This window comes from Vicugna pacos, chromosome 18, assembly GCF_048564905.1.
Source record: "Vicugna pacos chromosome 18, VicPac4, whole genome shotgun sequence".
In the NCBI taxonomy this organism is placed as follows: Eukaryota; Metazoa; Chordata; class Mammalia; order Artiodactyla; family Camelidae; genus Vicugna; species Vicugna pacos.
Window position 1 is genome coordinate 30173432 of NC_133004.1, and position 19588 is coordinate 30193019.

The 19588-nt window shown below is 44.8% G+C and overlaps 1 protein-coding gene across 1 annotated transcript in view; it reads left to right on the forward strand.

Moving 5' to 3' along the window:
- SLC5A11 (solute carrier family 5 member 11) overlaps positions 1–19588 on the forward strand; it is a 52529-nt gene that overhangs the window by 11914 nt on the left and 21027 nt on the right. Inside the window, exons 4-9 of the mRNA XM_072942098.1 lie at positions 471–542; positions 4981–5085; positions 6280–6339; positions 12944–13048; positions 14234–14339; positions 17153–17233. Coding sequence (XP_072798199.1) covers positions 471–542; positions 4981–5085; positions 6280–6339; positions 12944–13048; positions 14234–14339; positions 17153–17233 — 529 coding nt within the window. The remainder of the gene's footprint in view (positions 1–470; positions 543–4980; positions 5086–6279; positions 6340–12943; positions 13049–14233; positions 14340–17152; positions 17234–19588) is intronic.

Below are 19588 nucleotides of genomic sequence, written 5' to 3' on the forward strand. Positions count from 1 at the left end.
AGTGGTTACCAGTGGGGAGAGGGGAGAAGGGAGGGGCAATACGGGATTAAGGCATTAAGAGGTACAAACTATTATGTGTAAAATAAGATACAAGGATATACCGTACAACACAGGGAAGGTGGCCAGTGCTTTATAATAATTATAAATGAAGTATAACCTTTAAAAACTGTGACTCACTATATTGTACACCTGTAATATATAATATGGTACATCAACTGTACTTCAATTTAAAAAAGAAGAGTGAAGTAACACATTTCAGGTAAACAGCTTCCCATGGGAAGTATCACTCAGGGACTCTTGCCAAAACAAACAGACAAAAAAAAAAGCAAAAACAAAAAGAAAAAATATATACATATTTGACGTCCAAGTCTGGCCTGCTGGACTCCCAGTTGATAATCTGTGCCCTAGACCATTTTGGGATGCCTCTGATTGCTCACTTTTCCCTCACTCATGCCTCTTCTTTGTTTCAGTCCACAGTGAAGACCAAAAGAGACACAGTAAAAGGCTACTTTCTCGCTGGAGGGGACATGTTGTGGTGGCCAGTAAGTAGTCTTTGGTCCGATTAAAGTCACTTCTCAAAGACCCTTCAAGCGCTGGTGTTCTGTCCAGCCTTTGCTCTCTCAGGACTCTTTGGCTCCATGTTGTCTGGAAGTCAATGTCTAAACTAGAGAAGGCTTAGCTTCAACGCAAATTTGTTTGAACAAAAAGAGAATTCATTAGCTCACCCAAGGGAAAAACCTAGGGTTGGTCTGGTTTCAGCTATGGCAGAGTACCGGGTCAAGTGATGCCACTAGGACCTGGTTCTCTCTCTGTTTGTTCTCCCTCTCCCTCTCTCTCTGTCTGCCAGCTTTCTTCTGGAGGGTGCCATCCCCAACAGGTTCAACATCGTGTCAACAAGATGGCGGACACTTTCATCCTCTCAACTTCCAGCCCAGCATGGGAAGAGCACCTGCCTCCATAGCAGTATGCCTAGGAAACACCTCCTGTTTGATGGTTCCCCATGCCTCTCTCTGTGCCAATCACTGTGACTAGAGCAGTCTGATGTGCTAACTGGCTCAGGCCTGGGTCACACAGTGCCTAAGCTGGAAGGGATGGGGAGCATGGAGCCTCCTCTGAAGCATATGTGATGAGAAATGGGAGGGACTGGACCGTGGAGGAAAACTGGAGACCATTACCGGGACAAGGTGGAAAAGATGTGGAGAACACAAATAACAAATACAACAGCCCAATTAATAGTTTCTTTTCAAGGGAATCTAAAGGCATTACTAAATACACACATGCACACACGTGTACACACATGAACACACACATGTACACAGGATTCTGTTTCATGGGCCCTGGGTAGGGGATCAGCAATAATAATTTTTATATATGATCTCCTAAAATAAGTGCTAAATCTTTGAACTAAGAAGAGGGAAGACATCTCCCATTTGCAGTGAGTCCAAAAGATGTAGGATTTAAGATGCAGAGAGATAACAGGTGTCTGAGCCTCTGAATGATGAAACGTCTGGAGACAACGACCATTCTGTTTTCAAAAGATACCAAAAATGAGCTCTTATATATTCAACTAATTCATTAAAAAAATTTCCTTGAGAAATATGTCCAGCACTGTGCCAAACACAGGACACATCAGACAGCTTGTCTTCACCCTCAGGGAGCTTGTAATCTAGTGCAGTGTTTCCCAAAGTATGAGCAACAAGTCCTCCAGGACCTTTCAGATGTACACAGACTGCATTAAATAACGTCACATTACATGGTGGGAACACCATTCCTTTTCCTATTCGCTGTCAATCCTCCTGGCTTCATAAAAGAAAAAGGCACAGTTTGGTACTAATATGCCTTTACCTTCAATGACTAATCTCTGTGTTCAACAAAAAGAATGCAAGTCTCAAGCTAAGTAACTTCGTAGTCCAGACAACCATAGCCAGAATTTAATTTTTTTTTTCATTTTCAGTTTATTTGTATAGTTCTCTTCTATGTAGAGAATGTGATACTGGTTTTCCATTTAAGGTTGTGAATATATGTATAGTCACTTAAAATTATAGTATTAATATTATATATATATTAATATATAATATACTAACTGAATAATATAATTCATATAAGATTAAGAAGAAGTCAATTTAAGGTAAAATATTAAGTAAATAGCAGGTGCAGGGACACAGAGAAGGCTACAAAGGAAGTACTCAATGAGTGAGTTTTAAGAAATGCTGGTCTAGTGGTCTCTGTGATGAGTGATACTGAGTTCCTAGCATTCAGTAGGAATACAGCAGCCCACAAAAAAATGTCTGCTTTTGCATGTCACTTCTGGGACCATTTCTCTACTCGTACCCCTTGGATAACCCTCCCCCAGGTTAGGAAGGAAAGGGAAGTTTTGGAGCTTTCTTTGCTTTCTTCACCCAAGGAGAGTGACGTCAACATGAAGGAGGTATGGGTAAGACTATGGGCTTTGGAACAAGCGCATCAGTTAGCTATTTCTGCCTAACAAACCACCCATAAATTTAGTGACTTATGACAACTAGAGTGTATTATTTCTAATGATAGCATGGCTTGACGGGGTGGTTCCTCCCCTGTACTCTAGATCCATTCATGCAGCTGCATTTCGATGGTGTCTGGGAAGGACTGGAAGTCCAAGATGGCTTTATCCCTAGATTGGAGCTCTGGCAGAAATGGCTGGAAAGCTAGGACTTCACTCTCTCTATTTGCCTCTCATCATTTAGTGGCCTGGCCCAAGGTTTGGTTTGGTTTTGTTTTTTCACAAGACATCTGATTCCAAAGGGCAAAAATGAAAGCTGCTAGGCTGTTGAGGGAATGCAGCTGAGGCAGGGCTTAGAGGTAAGTTTACACTATAAAGGTTTATATTAAAACAGAAAGACATCAAACTGATAATCTGACATTTTACCAAAAGAACCAGGAAAAGAAGAGAAAACTAAATCAAAAGCAAACAGAAAGAAGGAAACAATAAGAGATTGTTATTCAGCAACATATAGACAAGATTATACACCAAGACCAAGTGAGACTGAGTGAGACCTAGGAATGCAAGGTTGGCTAAACATACTAAAAAGTCAATCAGTCTAATACACCATATTATAGAATAAAGGGCAAAAACCACATGAACATCTCAATATGTGCAGAAAAAGCAATCTGATAATATCCTACAGGCTTTCGTGATTAAAAAAAAACGCTTAACAAACTAGAAATATAAAGAAAGCTTCTTAATCTGACAAATGACATCTACAAAAAAAAATCAACCCACAACTAACATTATACTTAGTGGGGAAAGATAGAAAGATTTTCCCCAATATTGGGAACAAGACGAGGATGTCCCCCCTCTCCATTTCTATTCAGCAATTTACTGGAGGTTCTAGCAAGGCCAACTTGCAAGAAAAATAAGTAAAAGGCATCCAGGTTGAAGAGGAACAAAGCTCTCTCTATTTGCAGATGACGTGATCTTGTATATAGAAACTCATATGTAACCCAGAGAAAACTACTACGGCTCATAAATGAATTTAGTACGTTTGCAGAATATGAACAATATAAAAAAACCAATATAAAAGATTAACATTTTAAAATATTAGCAATGGACAATTTAAAAATGAAATTAAGAAAACAATTCCACTTACAATAGCATCAAAAGAATAAAACAGTAAGTTTAACCAAAGAAGAGCCACACGTACACTGAAAACATCATTGGAAGAACTTAAAGAAGGACTAAATAATTGGGAAGACATCATGGATTCATGGATTCAAGGTCTCAATACTAAAATGGTCATAGTCCCCAAACTGAATTACAGATTCAACACAAAGCCTATCAAAACTCCAGCCTCATACTCCACCTTTCTGGCAGAAACTTTGACAAGCTGATCCTAAATTCATGTGAAAATGCAAGGGACCCAGAAGAGCAAAAACAATCCTGAAAACGAAGAAAAAAGTCGGAGGGCTTATACTTCCCAACTTCAAAACGTACTCCAAAGCTACAGTAATCAAGAGAGTGTGACCCTGGCATAAGGATGGATCAATGGAATAGACTCAGATGAGAATCAGAGACTAGAAAGCCAATAGGGGGCACTGCAGCCCTCTTACAGACAGTGCGCTCCCTCTCTCTCTCTCTCTCTCTCTCTCTCTCTCTCTCTCTGTCTCTCTCCCTCCCTCCCTCTCTCTCTCTCTCCCTCCCTCCCTCTCTCTCTCTCTCCCTCCCTCTCTCTCTCTCTCCCTCCCCCTCCTTTCCTCCCTCCCTCTCTCATCTCTCTCTACCTCTGTCTCTATTGCACTTTGTCCTCTCTGCACATCTCCCTCATCTTCCTTTTTCTCAGCAGAGTGGCAGTGATGGGCACAAAAGCTGAACATGCTACTCAACACCCCCATCCCCATTCTACACACACACCTCCTTGAGTCACACACCCCGAGTCTCTGGATGGACTCCCAGCTCCAGGTTCCCAGGAGAGAGAAGGTAATTGGCCCAGCTTGGGCCAGGTGACCAGGTTTAGCTGCTCCAGTTAATTGAGACCAGGGATTTGAGTGATTGTCTTGGCTGCTTAGGGCCCTACTAGGAGGAGGGTTCTCTACTTTGCTAAGTTAGAGGCAGAGCTGGGGAATAACACAGACCCACTGGTTCTCATCATGGAGCACTTTCTACAACACCTGTCATCCTTCCCCCTGAGGGATGCTGCATACAGTTGTTCAAGTTGTGCACTGCACAACCCTGGGCAGCATTGTTGGGCGGGGGGCACAATCCACACTTTAGGCATCATAGATCTGCATGTTTGTTATGCCAGTTTCTGACAGTTGGAAGTAAAAGAGCCTTTGGGAAGGTGAGTCTTCTTAATTTGGAAAAAAAAAAAGGTGCTAGATAGGTAAGGGATGGCCCTGCTTTCTCCACTTCTTTTGTCTTGGTCCCTCTGGATTATGGGAAGAACTGAGGGTGGGAAGGAGCTACTCCAGACCTTGGCTCCAAGATCTGACCTGCCTGTCTCCCCACAGGTGGGGGCATCCTTGTTTGCCAGCAACGTTGGGAGTGGACACTTCGTTGGCTTGGCAGGGTCAGGTGCCGCCGCGGGCCTCTCTGTAGCTGCTTATGAATTTAATGTAAGTGTTTTACCAGGGCACGGACAGCTCCCCCACTCACCCTCTAATAGGTAGATCCTGGGCGTCAGTTGTGTGACTGCCCTGCACTTTGGAAAACAGAGGAGTGCTTTCTGAAAACACAAACACAAACATCAAGGGTGCTCTCGGTTCGCAAAATCAGTTTGATCTAGAAGTCTCAGGCCCCCTCCCTGTGTTTGCTTGATGGGAGCCCATAAGGCCATGACCCCAGCACACATACGTGTGAAGAAGGTTCAGACTCTCCCCCACGTGGGTGCAGAAGATGGAAGGTATCGTGGGACTGGAGGGTATCTCTGTGTATTATGTATCAATTGACCATCACAAAAATGATGGGATTCAGTGGTTCTTGATCTTTTTGCCACCTCATAGATACCCAAGAGATAGGATGCGGTCTCCTGTGCAGCAGGGCTCATTCAGGATATGGTTTTCACGGAGTGGGAGGGGATATGCTTATTAACAGTGATCTTCATCGTCATGATGACTAACATTTTTAAAGTGCTTGCTCTGTGGCACAGACCACATCCATCATCATATTATGGGACTCAATTACAGACTAGAGCCAGACTGCCTGGGTTCACAGCTGGGCCCTAAAACCTACACTCTGTGTGACCTTGGGCAAGTTGTTTAACCTCTCTGAGCCACATGTCTAAAACAAGAATAATGGTACCTGCTATATCGAATCATTACGAGCACTAAATGAATGAACGCTTGCAAAGTGGGCAGAGGAATGCCTGGCGTAGAGTAAGTGCTCAGGGAGCACCATCTCACTGATTTCCTTGCCACAGCCCAGAGGGGCTCTGTGATTCCGATTTCACAGGTGAGAAGAGTGAGTCTCAGAGACCTGTGTAAACTCTTCCAGCATCACCAGCTACTCATCAGCGTGGCCCCTCTGACCTCACAGCCTTGTTTTAACCACCGTGCAAGGAGGGGAACCAGGGCAGGGGGAGGGGACAAAGTGTGTGAAAGGGGGATGCCAGGTTTAGGAGACACTGCACTAGTTCCGCCCTTCCCTGCTTCATCCATGTCTCCCATTTGCACGTGGAAATACGAAGGCCCAAGGAGAGGGAGCGACTCAGTAAGCAGAGATGGAGCCAGAGGCGGAGCCAGGCCAGGCACCGAGGGAAATCCAAATGCGCACCACGATGTCCAGAGTCCGGACTCTGTTTCCTCCCGCAGGGCTTGTTTTCCGTGCTGATGCTGGCCTGGATCTTCCTCCCGATCTACATCGCTGGTCAGGTGAGTCTGAGGGGGGTCGCGGTGCGATGGAATAGGAGGACCCTTTAGGAGCGTTAGCCCTGCCTTCCCTCCCTCCCACCAGTGTCCCCTTCTCTGCCCTGGGACATCCCTTACATAGTCCCTAAGAGGTTCTGCACTGGTGAGGGCTGATGCGTGGTGAGACAATCAGGAACCCTGTCCTTAGCGGTTCCCATCTAGTAATGGACATCGAAGATACACGTGGGGTTTCCAGGGGCTGGAAGAAACGGGGGCTCAGAATTTTTTTTTCAATGCTAAAACACAAATGTAAAAGCCACAGCCTCTTCTAAATGTTTAAGCAGTAACATATTACTGCTTTTAACTAAAAATATATACTTACATATATATTTATGATCCAGTGATTTTTTTTTCTTCCTTTGCACCCAAAACCGTAATGACTGAGTTATTTCTGGCTGATGTGAAATGGCAACATTTTTGTTACAAAATCATGCTGCTTTAGGCTTTTTGAAAAAAATCATTTCTGATCTTATTAACAGACTTCTGGAATGCATGCTGGCTAGACTTACTCTATTTTAGATGTTCTACTGGACAGAACAAGATCATACAATGTCACAGGGTTATTCATCAAGAGATAACTGATTTTTTACTTTCTATTATGGAAGTTTTTAAAAAATACACAAAGTAGAAAGAACTACTTAACGACCAGAGAAATCACTTAAAAAATCTCTATGTACCAGAAGTAAGGCAATCGTGGGCAAAGGGCAGTGATGTAGGGAGAAATAATTTTGCTCGGAGATAATACTGAGACTAAAAGCATGAACTTTTGGTGAGTGAAGGGTCTGGGTCTGCCCAATCCCATCTAGACAAAATATCTTAGGTATAACAACTCTGACTGGGAGTGTGGATCTCTGGGGCAAAGCTTCAGTAAGTATTTCTTGAGCACCTGCTATAGGAAGGAGTAAAGGATGGTGCAGATGGAGGTTAGTTCATAGGTAGGGTGGCCAGTCGTTCTCAGCTGATGGTCTCCATTTTCTCTGGGAAGTAGAAGGTGGTGTCATCCACTGACAGTGAGGAAGGAACTTGTGCGGCTGAAGGTTAAGAGGCATGAAGAGTTGAAATGACTGCTGTCATTGTTTGTAATCGAAAAACCTGGGGACACCCACAGTGTCTCTCACTGCAGGGCTGGGCATCCACACTGTGAATATCATGCCGGGAAAAGGGCTGAAATTGACAAAGCTGTGCTGCTGGGAAAGGACCTCCAAGCTATATTGTTCAATAAAAGGTTTCTGTGGCTTTAGACAGTCTTTGGACAACATCTCATTCAAAGGGGAGATTTAGCCCAGATCAGATAATAAATGCCAGAGTGCTGAGAAAAGATAAAAAGTTACCCAATCCATTTTTATTGGGAAATAAACACACAGAAAAGTGGTAAAATGCAAATGAGCAGCTTAACAAATTACTGAAGAGTGAACACCCAGACCAAGACACAAAACTGAAACACTCTCCCCTACTGCCTTCCTTTATCCTTGACTTTCATCAAACTCACTTCTTTACTTTTCTTTACAGTTTTAACTATGCATACCTAAGCAGTATGGTAGAATTTTACTGTTTTGGAACAATATATACATGGGATCAGGAGCAACGTACTCTTCCATTGCGTGTAGCCGGCAGGTTAATTTTCACTGCTATGTAGTATACACGTAGTACAATTGTACCCCCAATATGTTTGTCCGTCCTTTTGTTTATGGGCATTTGAGTTGTTCCTAGTGTTATGCTATGATGGACAATGCTGTTATGAACATTTTTATACGAGTGTCCTGATGCATGTAAACGTGCATTTATGGGGGAAATCCACTTATAGGTGGAATTTCTGGGTCATTGGATGTGTTTATCTGGCTTCAATAGATACTGCCAGGCTTTTTCCCAGAGTAGCTCTATCAGTTTATCCTCCCACCAACAGTGTGTGCAGATTCCGTTTGCTGCCTTTTTCCACATCCTTGAAGACACCTGGTATTTTCCAACTTTAAAACTCTTGCTAATGTGGTGGGTGCATATTGATCCATTGGCAATTCTGTTTCTGTACCTTCCTGGCCATTTCGATTTCCTCTTTGGGGAAGTAACATTTACCAACTTTTCAGTTGGGTTACATAGTTTCTTCTTATTGATAGAAGTTCCTTATACATTCTGGAAAGAAGCCCTTAGGTTGACTATCTGTGTTGTAATTATCTTTCTTCCCCTCTTACTCTGTGGCTTGCTTTTAACTCTCTTAATGGTGTTTTTTGACAAACAGACTTTAGTTTTAATGTAGTCCCATGTATCATCTTCCCTTAATTACTAACTTTAATGTCTTGCTTAAAAAAATCTTTTCCTACTTCAAGGTAAAGATATTTTCCTATATTACCTTCTAGGACTTTTCACATTTAAGTCAACGATCCACCTAGAATTGGTTTTTGTCTGCCATATTTTGAGACTAGCATAATGCGAAGATTTCCCATCAAGAAAGTTACAGGCCAATTTTATTTATGAATATGGAAAATGAACTATCCTCCTAGGGGCCCATACAAGTCTCCATCCACAGTACACTTCTGTCAGTTCATCATTTATTCGTTCATTGAAGAAGCATTTATTGAGCTGGATGCCAGCTGTATTCCAGGTACTGTCCTAACGACTCCTCATCCTCACCGGGTTCTCTGCTTCCCCAGCCCATCACAATGCTTCCCCTTCCGGCTGGAAACTTCCTTTTCCTTTGTGGTTCAGTGAACTCTATTCATCTTCCAAATCCTACTCCAAGCAACCATTCCTCCAGGAAGCCCGTTTGGAACTCTCTGAGTAGGTGAAATCTCCTCCTTCATTGCATTTACATTTGCTTTTGCATTTGCTTGTGTGATTGTTAAATTAATATGCCTCCCTTGTTGCGGAAAATGTGTTACAGCTTGGTGTTATAGCTCAGTGTTTCAGCTCAGTTGTGACAACAACCTGGATCCAGGGGAGGGAGCTCTCACAGAGTTGGAGAAGTCAGGTTTATTATGTCAGCAGGCCCAGAGGAGTTAACACTCCAAGCTCTGGACCCCATCTGTAGGTTTACACAGGCTTTTATAGGCTGCCAGTTTACACTTTGCAACATCATATGCAAATAGAGTATAACAGAAGTTGGCCAACCAGGAACCAGCTTTGTAGAAATAGACCAATCAGGAGTGAGAGAAATAACCAATCAGGAGTGAGCTCCATGTAAATGAAGTACTACAAATGGACCAATCAGAAGTTAGGGAAGTAGACCAATCAGAAGGGAGAGTAATAACCAATCAGGAGTGAAGGAAATAACCAATCAGAAGTGAGCTCAGGGAACCGATAGAATTTTAGGGGAAAGTAAGCTATTTCAGAGGCAGAAAGTGAGATAGAGCCTCTGGGCCAGGGAACTGGATGGTGCCGGCAGGAGAGTAGTGGCCCTGCTTGGGGTTCCTGCCTGTCTTTTTCTGGGGCTTCCCGCCTTACCTCATCAGATTGTGTGCCTCTCCCACTATTCTAGGCTTTCTCAGCATCAGTAGCAGTAACACTTGGGGCAGGATCATTCTTTGTTGTGTGTGTATATGTATGTGTGAAGGGTGTTCCACACACTGTAGGATGGATGTTTGCAGCATCCTCAATCTCTATCCACTAGATGCCAATACCCCCCAGACTGTGGCAGCTGAAATGTCTCCAGACATTGCCAAGTGTTCCCTGGGGAGGTACGGAATCTTCTTCCTTCCACTGAGAGCCATTGCACTAGACTATGTGTCTCTCCCCTTAGACTTTAAGCTCCAGGAGGACAAGAACCATCTCTGTTTTCTCCCAGTGTCCGGAATAGTGCCTGGCACACAGTAGATACTTGAAAATATTTGTTGAAATTCCTTGATAGCAGGGCCCACGATTTCAGAAGGAAGTGAGGTAAGGCATGAGATGACACCCAAAAAAAGAGGGACTGGAGGTCTTGGTCAAGTCCCAAAGCCAGGGGTCAACAGAGTTAGCAAATGAGAGGGTTGCACTGATAAAAATTTTGGGTATTGTAAATGAACAGGGTCCTGGAGATGACAAGGTTTGGATGTGGGTCAGAGAAATGGGTTGCTGAAGAGGAAATGCCGTCCCATTGCTGGGGCTGAGCAAACTCAGATACTGGGGTTCCGTGTGGGTTCTCCACACTGTCCTTGAGGCTGCTTCCAGACTGGGGGAAAGTCAAGAAAGGGAGGAAGACAGCAAAGGAGCTGAAATTCTCATTGCTGGGGCAGGCAGAAGTTGCTATTGCCAGATGGCAGGGGTATGGGAGGAAGGGAGGGGTTTTACATGAGGATGGAGTGTGGCAGTCTGGATGCAAGTCTAGAGGGAGTAAGCCAGATGCTGAAGTCCCCTGGCCGCTCTCCACCCCCAGGAGAGAGAGCAAGCCGTCTCCAGAGCAAGGAACTAGGGCGGTCCTCTCCGGGGCAGCTCCCCACCTGCTGCATTTGTTTCCTGTTGGTTCACCCAGCGACGCCCAGATGGTGGTTCCTTTAACAGCCAGTCATTCTCTGTCTCTGTCAATCTGTCTCTCTCACCCTGGCTTGCTGGCAAATTGCCTTCTTAGCTACTTTAGAACAAACGGCCTGGGCTCTGCCTCCCATCTGTCAGCTAGCTTCACATTTCTCCCTGGAGTTTGATTTCTGGATACCACTGCTGCCTGCCTTCTGATGATTTTCATGCCTCTTTGCTTTCTCAGCTCGTTAGAAATTCCACACTGCGAGTGGAGGCTGTGCTGCTCTCCCCAGATAGAAACGAAGGTCAATTTACTTTTTTAAAAAGGCTGTCAGCTAATGATAGGAATCTAGCTCTCAGGCAAGACAAGGAGGTTGTCATTCACAGATGAGACAGGGAATCCATGTGGGGAGCGTCTGCTCAGTCCACGTATCTGAATGGGCTGAAGCTCTGAGGAGTTTTCTCTAATTAGCTCTCACAATCACCAAGAGTGTGTCCATTCAGTACGGTTTGGCTGAATCTCTCCGTGTATTATTCCCTGATAAGAGTGTCAGAGTTCAGTACAATGTGTATCTGGAAAATCCCTACTGTGTTTGTCTTGCAGCAAATCAGAGGATAGAGGCAAGACATTCACCAGGGTCAGAATCCCAAATTACCCTTATGAGGAGACAGGGAGAAGAGAGATGCTTTTTCCTTCCTTCCTTCCTTCCTTCCTTCCTTCCTTCCTTCCTTCCTTCCTTCCTTCCTTCCTTCTTTCTTTTTAATTTTAAGGTGTCCATTCATTCCTAGAGTTCATTTCTTGGCCACTATTTTATCAGAGTTGAAATAACTTTATACCAGACACCCTTATAGTCTTGAGTACCCAGATTCTACCACTAACAATTTGCCCTTCTTGAATCAAATCTGGCCATCTAGTCTCTCCCAGTTTCCCCTCCCAGCTTTTTCTGACTTCACAATCTGGCCCCAGGATGGATGGTTTGCCATTCATCAGCTCATGGTTAGATACCTTTTCATCTCCTCCCTGGTTTAGATTAGAGGACATTCAAACAGCAACCGCCTGGAGGAGGGGCTGCAAACATTTCTGCAAATAGTGTCGCTACTCTGTCCTTCCCCATCAAAGACCTATGATCTCATGGGAGAACAGTTGTTTGAGGTTCCAGAGTCTAGACATGGTATTGTCTCAACCCCAGGTCTGAGGGTATAGTGAGGAGACTGGAAAAGGACATGACATCCACCAAGAAAAGTGCCACCCAAGTAATGGTTCTTACCAGCATGCCCCAGCCCCTGGGGTGCCCCATATGATAATGACACTTGGCTGTGGACCACCCATCTAGACCACGAGAGAGCTGCTGTAATTCAGTGCCTCCCTGGTCTCTCTGCCATCTCTGGAGCCTGCACATTGTGCTACTAAAATTCTCTGCTCCTGGTAACTTGGCTAAAGGTTTACAGTAGAGCAATTTCCCTAAAGGTTAGGACATGGACAAATGGAGGTTCTTGAGATGATTTTAGGTGTTAGACATGGCGCCAACTACACTGAATCAGCTGGTGAAGTTATTTCCTCTTCTATCACCTTCCAGTTGTTTAATGAGCTCAAAGGGAAGGTCTCCTGCTGGTGCCAGTATGCCTTTAACATCTGTCCAACACCTTTTCCAACAACTTTTTTTTTCTAAGAAAGAATGAGTAGGCTCTGGGCCCTGGATTTGGGATGTACAACAGGAAATTGCCAGAAAAAAATAGAACGTAAAGTTGTTACTCTATTCATATTTTTGCTAGTCCCCTTAAGTTTAGGCTGGTTTTCCATTTACAGGGTGATTTAAAGGTTTCTTTTTAGGTAAGTTTATTTAAATATAAATGTGAGTTGGTTTAAAGGAAAATGCTAAGTAATGAGTAATACAGGAGATGGCAAACATTGGATTGGGGGATACACTTGAGACAGTTGGGTACATACCTCCGCACAGACCCCCAGTTTATCCTCACTCCACCCCCTTTGTCCCCATTTTCTCCTCCCCCTTAAGTCTCCCATTGAGAATCCCAAGACCATCTGTACTCCTGGGTTTTGGGGGGAAGGGGGGGGAGGGGGAGGAGGAGGAAGGGCTGGTGCCTGACATCAGCTGGGCGGTGACAGCTCAGCTCTGGTCCCCAGGTCACCACGATGCCAGAATACCTGAGGAAGCGCTTTGGCGGCAGCAGGATCCCTGTCACCCTAGCTGTGCTCTACCTGTTTATCTACATCTTCACCAAGATCTCGGTAAGGTCGGGGCGCAGCTGGTGAGAAGGTCAGTGACAGCCCCGTTGCTGTGGTGTCTCCTCCCCATCCACCTTCTCCGCCACTCGAGGAAGCTTCTGGGAGGTTGAGGAAGGTGGGGTGGGGGAGGGTAAGCGTAGGGGGAGGAAAGACGGAGAAAAGGTAGAGTTCCCTCTCCCCTTCTCCTGCCAAAGCCTCCTCAGCAGCATCTCGGGAGGGTGCCTGTCACCGAATGGGACTCCACTGAATGGGGCTTGGGTGGGTCTGTTACTTTCCTCCTGGGACTGGGAAGTTATGAGCTATTCATCAGAGGTGCTGAAGCCCACTGGGCCTGCCCCACCCTGACCTTTGGATGGGCAGATCTCCTGGAGATTGGCCAAGAGCAGGTGCTTTGCAGCCTCCAGGCACGTGCTGCTCAGCCTGACTCACTGGCGCTGTCTTCCCTTCCAGCTGGAGCTGGGGGAGAGCTTGTCTGTGTGAGGTGGGGGAGGGGGGAGGGAGGACTTCCATTCAATCCAAACGACAATGACAGACTCTGTGCCAGCTCCAGACGCGAAAGACAGACATAGAAGGACAGCTCTCCCTTTCATTCTGGTGGGAAGCTATGGACGTGGGGAAGCCTTCCCCAGGAGCGTCACATCCGAGGAGGAGTTTTCCAGTTAGATTAAGGGGGACCGGCATTCCGGGTGGATGGACAGAACAAGCAGAAGAACGAACATGACTTGTTAGGGAAACGGTGTATTTCAGCGTGCCTGGAGGACTGGGAGCACAAAGCGAGGGAAGGGAATGAGGTTGAGTGGTAGGCAAACCAGGAAGGGCCTGGCAGGCAGCTCTAACTTACTTATTTGGCCATGATCTTGGGGGCAATAGGGAGCCACTGAGAGTTTTAATGAGGAGGAGAGGATGATACGATCATTGTGGTGTTTGATAAGGGCTGCAGTGTGGATGGGGCAGTATAGGAAGACCAAGAACAGAAGCAGAAAGACTATGGAGGAGCTTGTATTAGCCCAGGGAAGGGGGTCTCAAACATAATTGCCCACAGGGCTCCCATTTGAGACCCCTGATCTGGGAAGAGATAGATGAAACAAAGATAGTATACAATGCTTCTGTGTTTGCCAGAATCTAGGCTACAGCCTGGTGCTAAAATGCCCTTTCATTCATTCACCCATCAACTTCATGTCTCTCCAGGTGGACATGTATGCAGGCGCCATCTTTATTCAGCAGTCTTTGCACCTGAATCTGTACCTGGCCATAGTTGGGCTGCTGGCCATCACGGCTCTATACACCGTTGCAGGTATGACTGAACAAGGGGTGATGCTGGGAGAGGTGGTGGGCAGGGGCTGTAGGCCATCCTGTCTTTTCCTGGTCCATCTTCTGATGTCCCAGTGTGTTAAGACCATGTCTTCATTAAGCCTTAGTCCAGATAATATGAATTCTCTTGGCCAACGTCCAAAGGAAAAGTGTTGCCTGCTAAGAGGGAGAATTCGAAAATACACCACAACTGCATAAAGCTATTTGCGATTTATTTATTCAAGAACTGCTCATTAGAACCTTCTACGTGCTGAGTATGTGGATTCACACGCGCTGCACAAAGCTAGATCACAAACCACTGTCATTCTGCAGCCTCTTATTTCCCCCTCGGACTTGCACCCCAGAAGAGCTGGTGTATCACAGGGTCTAGACATGTATCTGCCTTTGAATATTCAGCTTCTTATCTTCTGCACCCCTTTCATCCTTCTCTGCCTCCTCTTGGTGCAACAGAATTCATGCAACAAGTATCCACATCCTTATCTCAGCTACTAAAAGCCAGACGTCATGCTGGGAACTGGAGCGCAGCAGTAAACAAGACAGACAAAATCTTTGCCCCAGAGAAACTTCCCTTGTCAGGGGGATGGGGAGACAGACAATGAACAAGGAAGCCAATGAATAATGTCGGAGTGTATTATCATAACAAGATAGGGAAAAGGGGGGAAGAATTCTTTTACATCGAATGTTCGGGTGAGGACTCTCTAAGGTGATGTATGTACAAGACTTAAATGATGTGAAGGAAATGCACAGGAGGAGTGCAGGGGCGAGAATGCCGGGCGGAGGGGAGGCATGTGTAAAGACTCTAAGATGAGAACGCGTGCTGCTTGCTTGAAGAACAGCAAGGGGGTCTAGGTGGCTGAAGCTGAGCGAGCAGATTGGGAGAGGCCATTCCCACAAGCCGGCGTGACAGTGGCGTCCTTGGCGTCGTGCTGTGCTGCAGCCCTGATGGCAGGAGAAAGGAGTGGAGGAAAGGGAGGGACCGGAGCCTTGAAAGAAACCAAATGAGCCTGGGATTTAGTCCTAGTGGAACCCCACTGGGGTCTCCTAAACAGAACAGTGACCAGATCTAATGAATGCAAAGCCCTCTGATGCACAAGGATCTTGGCTGAGTTTTCAGCACTAAAAGCAGCCACGTGTCCGGAGCTCAGGGAAAGGGAAGGGCCATTTGCAGTTGCCAATTTATCAGTCTGTTTCCTTGTTAGGGGTGTGTCTCCCCCACTAAACTATAAGCTCTGTGAAGTCAGGGAACATGCTGTTTTGTTTAACTCTGTATCCCTTCCAGGTAGAACTAGGTTGAGTGCTCACCAGACGTTTGGTGAATGATTGAACAAAACACTAAAGTGACTGAATAAAAACCATTATCCACCATATGATAAATGCTCAATAAACAAACGTTAGTACAGAAATGGTGGTGGGTGTCCATGGTACCAAAGTCCAGGCCAGCGAAGAGCTGGGGCCAGATGCTCAGCCAGGTCTCTCTCCATTTGTGAGAGGGCCCCATTCCTGGGGCGAGGAAGGAGGAATCATAGGAGAACTCCACACCCACGTGCGTGTTTGTTTTGCAGTGACTTTTCCCATGAGTAAGCATGTTCGTATCAGATGAGTGTCCCTTCTCTGCTGGGAAAGAGGAAGAGGGAAGGGTCGGGAAGAGACTGGAAAGACTGCTCTGTCTGGGTGCTGCTGGGTTTGCCACCATGATTGTCATTACAAAGATTTTTCTAGGCAGTGAAACCAGTCAGAGTCCCCTGAGGCCAACCACTGTGACCCTGTCTGGAAAACCTATTAGACTCTGAAGACCTAGTACTCAGTCCTTTTTCCAAAGTTAAAATAAAGGTGTTCATATGGGGAATCTAAAAAAAAAAAAAAGGAGACAAATGGATTCATCTACAAAACAGAAATAGACTCACAGACATAGAGAACAAACTTATGGTTACCAGGGGCCAAAGGGGGTGGGGAGGGATAAACTGGGAATTTGAAAATTGCACCGCTTGGGGAGTGATGGAAATGCCTTGACTGTGGTGGTGGTTTCATGGGTATATATGCATCTATCAAAATTCATCAAGTTGTACATCTGAAATATGTGTAGTTTACTGTCCAAGAACCATACCACAATAAAGCTGTTAAAAAAATAAACAATCAATCAATCAATAAAAATAAATGTGCTCAGAGCTTGGGGACTATGGTCCAAGCATCACTTCCTATGTCAGTTAGCAATTACTGTTTAACTCCCCACAAATTTAGGGCCTTGAGACAACAATGGTTTCTCTTCCTCCACAAGTCATTGCGTAGCTTGCCTAGGTGGTTTTTCTGCTGTTCTCACTTGCCTTGGTTGAATTATAGTTAGATGGCACCTGGAAGAGAGTGGCCTCCCTCAGGTGGCTGGTGGTTAGCTTGGGCCATCATCCTCCATGAGGCTGGACCGGGCTTCTTCAAGAAGCTTGGTGGTCTTGGGGCAACACAAGAACCAGAGCGGGAGCTTCCAGGCTCCTTGAGGCCCAGGCTTGGAGCTGTACAATGGTGCTTCTATCCTAGTCTGTTGGCTGAAGCAAACCATTTGGCCAAGCCATATTTAAGAGGTAGAGAAATCAACTTCACCTGAATACAAAAGGAGCTGCAAAGCCACACTGCAGAATGGGCAGGCACACAGGATGGAGATGTCGTGGCCATCGCTGCAAACAATCAACACTAAGATAGCTCCCCAGTCAGGTCTTGAACTTGCAGGTTCCCTCTGCCACCCAGAGGGTAACTCCTCTCCATCAGCGTACCTGAGCCTCACCTCACTGCTCATCTCCCCACCAGGTGGCCTGGCGGCTGTGATCTACACGGATGCTCTGCAGACTCTGATCATGCTTATAGGAGCGCTCATCCTGATGGGCTACAGTAAGTGGGGTTCCAGGGTCGCTGGGGTGAATGACGGCGTCTCTCTCAAGCAGGGACATCTGCTCTCATCACTGCGATCAGCAAACCTAGCTGTCGAATCCAGCTGGGGATCCCTGCTTGAGGCACAGTTATTTCAGTTGGAAGAGAGCTGTGCTTATCAGGGAATCTTACTCTTGTAAAGGAAACATGTATGGCTCTTCCTCTCTTGATATGGATAAATAATTAAACAAACAAATAAAAGGGGGCAAAGGGACAACTCTGCCTTACAGAAAAATTCCAATTAATACATGCAGATGGAGTGAGGGAAATGGAATGTCACCACGAGAATGCCACTGTAATAATTTCTGCAGGCACGATCCAGTGATAGATGCTAAAGTTAGCAGGTGAGAGTTTATGAAGAAATAGGCTATTTGCTTGGTCTCAAAGTATCACGTCTGGGGGGAGGGTACAGCTCAAGTGGTAGAGCATGTGCTTAGCATGCATGAGGTCCTGGGTTCAAGTCCCAGGACCTCCATTAAAAAACTAATTAAATAAATAAACTTAATTACCTCCCCCACCAAAAAATATTAACAAAAAGTATCATGTCCAAAATATTTATTGATTACAAAGGGAAATACAGTCACTTTACAGTGGAGAAACATGACACCCACCGCTGTAATTAATCGATCAAAATTAATATCAGTAATAGGACTTATCGATATGTAGCTCTTTGCCTGATGCATGGAGAAAGGACTCAGCATTACCTCTGTGCCATTCTTGCCAAAAAATACATAACCTCAACTTCTTCATGAATAAACATCAGACAAACCCAAACAGAGAGACGTTTTACTAACTGTGACCCGTATTCTTCAGAAGTATCAAGGACGTGAAAAATAAGGAAAGACTGAGGAAGTACACAGAGGAAACTAAAGAGACCCAACAAATAAAAACAATGTGGGATCCTGGACTGGATCCCAGAAGAGAAAAAGAACGTTAGTGGTGCGATCTGAATAGTCTGTAATATAGTTAATAATAACGCACCAGTGTTAATTTCTTAATTTCCATAACTGCACTCTGCCTATGTAAGATGGTACCTTCAGGTGAGGGGTATATGGGAACTCTCTGTACTGCTTCTACAACTCTTCTACGTGTCTAAAGTTATCCCCAAGTAAAAAGTTAAAAATTAACAGCGATTAAAATATATGTGAGCCAGATGTTCTATTTCGTTTAATTTTCATAACAACCTAATGATATCAGTATTATTGTCACCCCCTTTTTGGGGTGAGAAAGTTAGGGCATCAACTGTTAAAACTTTCCCAAGGTCCCAAAGCTAGGATTCAAAGCCAGGATTCAAACCCAAGCAGACTGACTTCAGATCACATACCCTTCCCCATCATACTGCCTGGCAATGACTTTTGAAGGAAGAGTCTAGGAGCAGGGGCCAAAGAGTATAGACAAGAATTTTACCTGAACACTGTGCCTTTCTGCACAGTTTGAATTTTGTGTATATGTTACTTTCATCTTTCAAGCCAAAAATTCAAAGAAAGAATCCTGGAGTAATAAATGAGCTTCACGACAAAGACAGCAACAACACTGTTTATTATTAACTTTAGCAGGAAATGTTTTGGACCCTTATGAAGAAGAGAAACTTTGCCGGTGTATATAGGGAGGACATAGAAATGAATAATAAATAGGTAAGGACACATGTCCTTTGGTGTGGTTGTTGTCATAGGTAGCAAAACTTTGAACCTCCCAGTGCCGCACAAGTGACTTACAACACTTCAGGTTTCAGAGGCAGGAGAGCTGAAAGATGCATCTTCCCATGGTCTGTTCTTAGCCAAACTTCCTGATCTTTCTCTCAAAAAGTATAGGGTCTCAATGGGGAAGTTCTGTTACTTAACTCATTATAATCAGTCAGGAGAGAGATTTCAGATCGACCTTCAGCAACCTTCATCGTTCTGCTATATCTAGTAGACTTTCTCCCAAGGCATCTGCAGGTTTTAAATGTTGAAAATTTATTGACCGGATATACACGGGTTTCTTTCTGTGCTCTGAATTCTGTTCCATTGATCCGTATGACTGGTTTTAGGCAAATACCACACTGTTTTGATTACTATAGCTTTGTAGAGGCGTTTGAAATCAATTCCAATCTGTGTGGTGAGTATGTGGCTGTTTGGCTGTTATTCTTTCATTTAGTTATATATTGCTTATTTTCTCAATAAAACGAAAGGATTATAGTTTAGATAAAGAAAATTTAACTTTCTATCATTTGCAAGTGGCACATGTAAAATGAAGTATAAGACAAAAAGCACTAAACAGAAGGGAAAGTAATTTTATATTGAAAAATAGCAAATTTACAATGAAGATATAATGTTT